The following is an 8592-nucleotide window of genomic DNA, read 5'->3' as shown; positions in this document are numbered from 1 at the left end:
TTTCGAACTAAAATATCAGCACCTACAGAGCCTGAATCGGAATGAGCTGTGAATCATTGTGTGACAAGGGCGGTGACGGTGGAGGAGATGTGTCCATATTGTTTTACTATATAAATACATCAATATTATTGTAAGTGCTGAGTACACAGCTTCACACATGCAGGACTTAAGATCTGGCCAAACATTATGTTCCCCACCCCCCCGACTCATGATCTATATAGTCCTATTCTGTGTCCTCAGGCTGTGATCCATCAGACTACACAGAGGTAAGTGCACTTACATCATGGACCTAGCACCCCGGTGCTCTGTCTCACTTGGTCAGGTGAAGCAGATTCTCAATAATCCATCATTTTTTTAAAAATTACATTTTTTTTCGAATTATTCCTAAAATTTCTATTCTCCTTCCCCCTATCAGTAGTTCGGATAGAAATCAGCCATCATCAGAGCCATGTTACGAGTGACTTCATTATTGCTTGGTGAGTGCTATTAAAAAATTTCCAAAAGTTTGAAAAAAAAAAAAAAAGTTGAAAAAACATCAATTTCTTTATTTTTCCTCTACAGTTTTGATCTCAGTGTTTAAACACGGATCCACGGATTCAAGTGAGAATTATTTTTTTTACTTCTTTTTTTCATTATTTGTATGTGATTTTGTAATTATTATTTATACAGGCAGTCCCCGACTTAGGATACAGGACTTACAGACCAACCTTTTTTGCCCCCCGTCACCTCTGGTGACCTCTCTGGATGTTACTACAGGCAGTCCCCGGGTTACATACAAGATAGGGTCTGTAGGTTTGTTCTTAAGTTGAATTTGTATGTAAGTCAGAACTGTATATTTTATCATTGTAATCCCAGCCAGAACTTTTTTGGTCTCTGTGACAATTGGATCTTAAAAATGTTGGGTTGTCATAAGAACCAGGATTAACACTAAAGCTTCATTACAGGCACCTGTGATAACTGTTACAGCTGATTATTGTAGCCTAGGACTAAAGCACAATAAATTACCAATATCCAGAGGTCCGTTTGTAACTAGGGGTCGTATGTAAGTCGAGTGTTCTTAAGTAGGGGACCGCCTGTATAGGCCCAGACTGCAATGATCAGCTGTAAGGTGTCTGTAATGAAGCTTTATTGATAATCCGTGGTCCCATTACAGCAAAAAATTTCAAAAATTTTATTGTTATATGGACAATTTTATTTTATTTGGAGGTACAACAAGTTCTGACTTACATACAAATTCAACTTAAGTACAAACCTAAGGAACAGATCCTTTCCAAAACCCGGTGACTGCCTGGTATTATAATATATTATAGTAATATAATAATTTAAACAATGTATTCCTATAACAGGACAGAACTGATGTTCTATAGAATTATCCAGATAATTCTTTTCTATCTAAGTATCTTAGAAGTAGAAGTAAATCGTTCAGTTCTGAAGTTTAGAAACCTCCTTAAGGTCAGGGACAGTCACATTTTATGTAACAGAAACCACGGGCTGCAACTTAAAGACGTTTTTTGGTTTCTTATATGTCTTGATATTGATGACCCGCCCACTGTGTTAAAAACCTGGTAATTTTTCTATAAATTTGAACTATAGATTTAGATGGCTTGTTCTACCCCTCCTGACCACATGGGGTGCTGTAATAGGGAAAATCTCTCCGTGATCAACAATTTACTTTGATTTAGATACGGAATCCCATTTACTGTTATTAATAGTTATCAATAGCTCAATTATAGTTATATAAGATATTGGGGTCTCCAACCTTCCACATAGAAAGCTGCAGGGATACAGGCAGGTTCCGTCAATCTGGTAAAAGGAATTCTGGGAAGAAACTTTCTTAACCCTAAGGATTTACAATCACCGTAATATTACTAATCCCTACCAGGGATTCTGTTCGATCCCTCCTCATATTTGATTATTTTCCCATCCCCTAGGTGGTGTTCTCTACCCATACGGAGAGGAAGAGGGGGATCAGATAACCCCCATTGAAGATGATGGAACATCCGGGGAAGTGCAGCTTTCTATGGAATTTAAATTTTTTGCCAAACGTTACAAATCTCTTCATGTAAGAACTTTGGTGTTTTCCATTATTTTCCACTAAAAGATTTTTTATCTATGTTCAGGGGCGATAAAGGTAAAAAAAAAAGTTAAGTTGTCCACAGATTAAAGTTTCAAAATATAAAAGGACTGAAAATCTGAAGGCCATAACATGACAATCGCAGAGTTGCTTTAGTCATCTCTCCTGGGGGCAGGGATTCAAAATCAAATATCAAATTGTCATGTTATGAGCTTTTGGTGCATGCTGAAAAATGGGGGTTATAGTGATAGGTTCCCCTTAATAATGAAATGTCCAGTACCCTCATTGATAAAGAAATGTCCAGTATCCCCCTTAACAAGGAAATGTCCAGAATCCCCCTTAATAATGAAATGTCAAGTACCCCCCTTAATAAAGAAATGTCCAGTACCCCCCTTAATAATGAAATGTCAAGTACCCCCCTAAGTAAAGAAATGTCCAGTACCCTCCTTGATAATTAAATGTCCAGTACCCCCCTTAATAATGAAATGTCCAGTATCCTCCTTAATAATGAAATGTCCAGTACCCCCCTTAATAATTAAATGTCCAGTATCCTCCTTAATAATGAAGTGTCCAGTATCCCCCTTAATAATGAAATGTCTAGTACCCCCCTTAATAATGAAATGTCCAGTACCCCCTTAATAATGAAATGTCCAGTATCCCCCTTAATAATTAAATGTCAAGTACCCGCCTAAGTAAAGAAGTGTCCAGTACCCCCTTAATAATTAAATGTCCAGTATTCCCCTTAATAATAAAATGTCCAGTACCCCCCTTAATAATGAAATGTCCAGTATCCCCCTTAATAATGAAATGTCCAGTATCCCCCTTAATAATGAAATGTCCAGTACTCCCCTTAATAATGAAATGTCCAGTACCCCCCTTAATAATAAAATGTCCAATACTCCCCTTAATAATGAAATGTCCAGTACCCCCTTAATAATTAAATGTCCAGTATTCCCCTTAATAATAAAATGTCCAGTACCACCCTAAATAAAGAAATGCCAGTACCCCCCTTAATAATTAAAAGTCCAGTATCCTCCTTAATAATTAAATGTCCAATACCCCCCTTAATAATGAAATGTCCAGTACCCCCCTTAATAATGAAATGTCCATAGCATCAGCAGACCCCCTTGTTTTATTAAGAAAATAATAGAGACCTCAGTACTCACCTCATGCGCCCCATTGATCCCGCAGATTCCTCTTCTTTTCCCATGTGGCAGCACAGGCAGAGGCAGACCAGTCCTCGGCTCTCCCCGCGCTCACTGTATGATGCTGCAGTGACGCCAACTGATGACATCGTACATTGTGCGCAGGGAGACAGCGTATGGACAGAGTGTCTCTTATTTGAGTGGAATATGCAGGACCTCATCATTATCTTACAATAAAACTGAAATGTAATGACTATTTTTCCTTCTGCAGGTGAATAACAATGGAGTGATATCCTTCAACCTGCCGGTATCCCAGTACACCCCCGATGCTTTCCCTCTTACCAATGGGGAATCCTTTGTCACCCCCTTCTGGGGAGATGTTGACAATGTTCTTGGGGGTCAAGTGTTCTACAGAGAATGCACAGACCAGGATCTCCTGCTGAGGATCTCAGAGGACATGCACATGCACCTCCCAGATCTGCACTTTAAGGCCACATGGGCCTTCATCGCCACCTGGGATAAAGTAGCGTATTATGGGTCTGCATCCAAAAAGGTCAGAACATACACGATAAGTCTTATAATTTTAAACACACACCATACTTGCCTTACTTGTCTTTACCAGCTGTACTGAACTTGAACATGTAACATGCCAACTGAGTCTGAGGCCTGTAGAGTCTGAGATGTTTCTAGTATCAGAGTTTATGGTCTTCACTGCTCTTCTCTGCTATTGCCCTGCATTAGACAAACACCTTCCAAGCCGTCCTCACCACTGATGGTTACCGTTACATCGCCATCTTAAATTATGGTGACATCCAGTGGACAACTGGGACCGCCAGTGACGGAGACCCTGAAACTGGACTAGGCGGGACCCCAGCTCAGGTACAGAAGTCTCTTCTTTTAGTAGATACTGTGTAACACCACCACCTGCTCCTCACCATCTATAGCTTAGATATTATGATATAAGATCTTCAGTTCTATTATCATTGTGGGTGGAATCTCATGGGATTCTTTTTGACCTATTCTTAGGCCGGATTTAACAGTGGAGATGACACTCATTACTTCAATATACCTGGATCCAGAACCAATCAGGTGCTGAACATTCAGAGAACTTCCAATGTTAACTACCGTGGACGATGGGTATTCGAAGTTGATGAATTTAAGGTCCCTGGAGGTTGTGTTTTTCAAGGTATCTATCTACTATTTTTCTATATGTCTATGTACACACTGTAAGTATAAGGTTTCTTCTGCTCAGCTAGCCCTTACCATCTACTCCTCCCCGTGTCCCATGCCTCTTCTCAGCATGTCATGTGACCACAGTGACATCATCACAGGTCATTTTGCCTCCTAACATTAGCAAACCGTACACCATGCATATATCTGATCACATGAAATCACAGCAGCCTCCATGGACTTCTTACCCTCCCCATCCTCCATGGACTTCTACTTCCCCTCATCCTCCATGCTGTTGCGATTTCATGTGATCAGATACATACATGAGGTAGATTTTGCAGAGGTAACAGGATCTTAGATGATGTCACCATGGTCACATGATTTTAAGTGCCCAACGATGTAACAGAGTTCTCCTCTCAATGTTCCATACAGCAGAATATTATAGCACTTAGTTATAGATAAGGGCAAAGCTTTTAAAAAATAGTTTTTAATTAAGTCTTTATTTTGGGGGGGTTACTTTGCATGACGGGTTCTCTTTAATTCCATAACAGGCAAAGTTTTGGCCTTTTTCAAAACTCAGGTTTCTCAAGGTTCTCGGAGCTAAAACTCCGCCTGCTACATTATGTTTACTCCATAAAGCATTTATGATTATAATGGTTAAAAGAGAACAGTAAATCCTAAAGTGCTTGGACTCTTAGACGCACTCGACAATCTCCATCAGCTCCATAGAGATGAATGGAGCAAAATGGAGGTACCAAGGACCCCTCATTCTAGTGATCTGTGGGGGTCTCATCACCGAGAACCCCACCGATCATCAAGTTGGCCCTAAAATTAGTGTAAAAAAAATTGTTTTTTTCAGTGCTGACACTTTATATATCTGTTGGAAGTTGCGCAAAATAAAAAACCCTGACACTGCCCAATAAAAAACAGGCACAAAAATATTTATAAATGTACCCCGTTGTTTCTTAGTATTCAAAAATGACACGGGTCACTGGAGTGCGGCCTAATTCTCCTGTATTGTTCATTTTCCTATATCTTCCACATAGAGATGCTAAAGGGGATAGATAGAACTGTGCAGCTATGACTGTATGAAGAAGCTGTTGATACATGGCTGCACAGTTCTCTTTAGAGCAATTACTATTAAGGGGAGTATATGCAGGACCAGATTGCTTCTATCTGATCTAACTCTATATCAGTCTCATATCTATCCTAGCTTCCCCTGATGATATGTTTTTTTCTACATCACAGCAAAGTTTGCAAAGGAAGGTGAAGAGTTCTGGACAGAAGACACCTGCATCACTAAGTGCACTTGTCAGGGTGGTAAGGTGTCCTGCGTGGAGAAGGCCTGTGCACCCACTGGCATCTGCGAAGCGTCAGGATCCTTCTTCACCTGCAAGAGCAGGAAGAGGCCCTGCTTCTAAGATGATGCCTCCCTCCTCCCAGTGTCCTGGCTTTGCCCACCTACATATCTGACAATCCAGATCATGACAACTAGTCAGAAACATTCCATGTATAATGTGTTGTAGCATCCAACAACGAATCCGGGTGTAATGTAATGGTCCCACCAAGGTGATATGGGGTGGAAAGATTGGTTCATGTTGACCTCAATCCTCATGGGAGATGTGAACCTCTATGGTAGAGACTCCTGGGTGCTCCCAAACAACCTCCATCATTTCAATGTAATCCACTTCTCATTTGTCATTTATATTTGATCTACGTGATAACATAACAAGAAAACTAGATGTAGAGCACTCGCTGATCAATAAAATGCTTCCTACCAGATGTTATCTGATTCTTAGTTCCTTTTCTTGGTCTTCATCCAACACTTACATACCTGATGAGCAAGAGACCTCAAAACTAACTGCCCCCCCTATACACAATGAGGTGTCAATTATCTGTAGCACCTCCAGGAACATTTACAGTACAGTGTTACAGGATATGAAACGTTTATAATAAAATGAAAACATTATAAAACATCTGCATGGTGGCTCAGTGTTTAGCACTATAGCCTTGTAGCACCAGGGTCCTGGGTTCAAGTTCTATCCAGGTCAACATCTTCAAAGAGTTTGAAATTTCTCTCTGTGTTTGTGTGGGTTTCCTCCCACACTCCAAAACATACTGGTAGGTGATTAGATTGTGAGCCCCACAGGGACAGGGACTGATCTGGCAAACTGTGCAGCGCTGCGTAGTCTGTGTGCGCTATTTTAATAAATTATTAATATCATGGGAACCCAACTTTACATGTTATTGGGAAAAGACATTGGTCCCACTATTATAATAACATTCAGACCTTAGATATTTTACATAATCTTGTGTGAGATACCTTCCCCCTCCCTTATATTGTGATAATATCTATATATGGAAACAATTTATACAGGATAACTGTCACGGGTGCTCCCACGACTGCGATTTCCTGTTGTGACCCCGGTTCCGTTACTGACTTCCACATGCTGCCGGTCCTGACCTACCGCTAAATCCCTGACTCTGATCCTGTGCTGCCGGTCCTGACCTACCGCTACATCCCTGACTCTGATCCTGTGCTGCCGGTCCTGACCTACCGCTAAATCCCTGACTCTGATCCTGTGCTGCCGGTCCTGACCTACCGCTACATCCCTGACTCTGATCCTGTGCTGCCTGTCCTGACCTACTGCTACATCCCTGACTCTGATCCTGTGCTGCCGGTCCTGACCTACCGCTAAATCCCTGACTCTGATCCCGTGCTGCCGGTCCTGACCTACCGCTACATCCCTGACTCTGATCCTGTGCTGCCTGTCCTGACCTACTGCTACATCCCTGACTCTGATCCTGTGCTGCCGGTCCTGACCTACCGCTAAATCCCTGACTCTGATCCTGTGCTGCCGGTCCTGACCTACCGCTACATCCCTGACTCTGATCCTGTGCTGCCGGTCCTGACCTACCGCTAAATCCCTGACTCTGATCCTGTGCTGCCGGTCCTGACCTACCGCTACATCCCTGACTCTGATCCTGTGCTGCCTGTCCTGACCTACTGCTACATCCCTGACTCTGATCCTGTGCAGCCTGTCTCTACCTCCTGCCTATCCCTGACCACAGTTTTTCCTTGCGTTTCTGTACCTCGCCTTGGCCGCCACCTCGAACAAGTCGCACCCGTGGAGTGACCTTGTGATACCACGCCGCAGCAAGTCCAAACCGCTTTGCGGCGGGTTCTGATGAAAACCGTGCCACTTAGATTCCGGTCCCAGGTCCCAAGGCCATAAACCAAACAGACAATGCACCCTGATGATTCGCACAGACCATGCAATCACTACATACAATGTTATCGGACCTGGTAACGAAATCCCTTTGGAAACTTGGATTCTCTAAGGCTACAAGCAGAGGCTTATTTAAGTTAATAGAGGTACAATACACTCAAAACATAAACTTAACAGATTAAAAGAAAACAATAGCCATACAAAACAATATCCATACAAACAGTTATGGGATAAATACACCCTAACTATGAGATAGACAGAGATGTCTTGGCCGGAGGACACAGCATGGAGAGATCCCACCAGCCGTCTAATGATAGAGCTCCTAGATCTGACCCACCCTTCTTCCAGATTCATTTATTTAAACCCATTGGGTTTTTCACCTGCACCCCCTGGCTGTGATGTCACTGAGAGGGGGAGGTCTGCATTTGCTCCTCCCTCCAGAGAGGTACCTTCTGGGTCTAGGATTTTATTAAAATCCCATAACTTTTAATTGGAAGATGTCACAACCGTGCAATTGCTTCCAATCACCAGGGTACCTCACTACCTTTCACCCAACACCAAACTTGGGGTGTCCAGGCCTAATATTAGGGGTGTTCTGCAATTGGACTGGGTTTACATGCAGCTATGCCCTTAAGGCCCTGGACCCCTCATCTCTCTCCTGTGACTGAGGACTCATAATTATATCCCAGTTATGAGACACATATGAGACCTGTCCCTTCACACTTACACTCCCTCTCCCTCAGAATTTCCCCATCCCACTTCCTGATGTAATCTCACAGCAGCAGAAGAATTTCCAGCACAGTGGGAGGAGTAAGTGTTCTGCACAGTGTAACAGCCTGTGAAGCTGAGGGGCTCTGGGTAACACCCCCAGGAGAATGTAAGGCTCATTCACATGATTTTAAAAGTTGATTTTAGAAGGATGGAGACCATGGATAACAAAAAATATAACAAAAATATAAGAAGATACCACAGT

The 8592-nt window shown here is 42.3% G+C and overlaps 1 protein-coding gene across 1 annotated transcript; it reads left to right on the top strand.

Annotated features, from left to right (window-relative positions):
- The first annotated feature begins 213 nt into the window (after nucleotides 1-213).
- Nucleotides 214-6171, top strand: LOC140134615 (alpha-tectorin-like). Its single transcript, XM_072155061.1, has 8 exons — nucleotides 214-266; nucleotides 416-476; nucleotides 562-600; nucleotides 1932-2062; nucleotides 3491-3772; nucleotides 3961-4098; nucleotides 4246-4405; nucleotides 5638-6171. The coding sequence occupies exons 2-8, from the start codon at nucleotides 449-451 to the stop codon at nucleotides 5808-5810; spliced, it is 951 nt and encodes a 316-aa protein (XP_072011162.1). The 5' UTR covers nucleotides 214-266; nucleotides 416-448; the 3' UTR covers nucleotides 5811-6171.
- The last annotated feature ends 2421 nt before the right edge of the window (nucleotides 6172-8592 follow it).

Source organism: Engystomops pustulosus, chromosome 6 (genome assembly GCF_040894005.1).
Source record: "Engystomops pustulosus chromosome 6, aEngPut4.maternal, whole genome shotgun sequence".
In the NCBI taxonomy this organism is placed as follows: domain Eukaryota; kingdom Metazoa; phylum Chordata; class Amphibia; order Anura; family Leptodactylidae; genus Engystomops; species Engystomops pustulosus.
Note: the sequence above shows the minus strand (reverse complement) of the source record. Positions and strands in the feature narration are given on the sequence as shown.

Excerpts from the sequence above, each read along its gene's own strand:
- LOC140134615 (XM_072155061.1), top strand. The coding sequence starts at position 449 with ATGTTACGAGTGACTTCATTATTGCTTG. Across the intron at positions 477-561 it reads AGTGACTTCATTATTGCTTG|TTTTGATCTCAGTGTTTAAA; the intron begins GTGAGTGCTATT and ends TTTCCTCTACAG. Across the intron at positions 601-1,931 it reads ACACGGATCCACGGATTCAA|GTGGTGTTCTCTACCCATAC; the intron begins GTGAGAATTATT and ends CCCATCCCCTAG.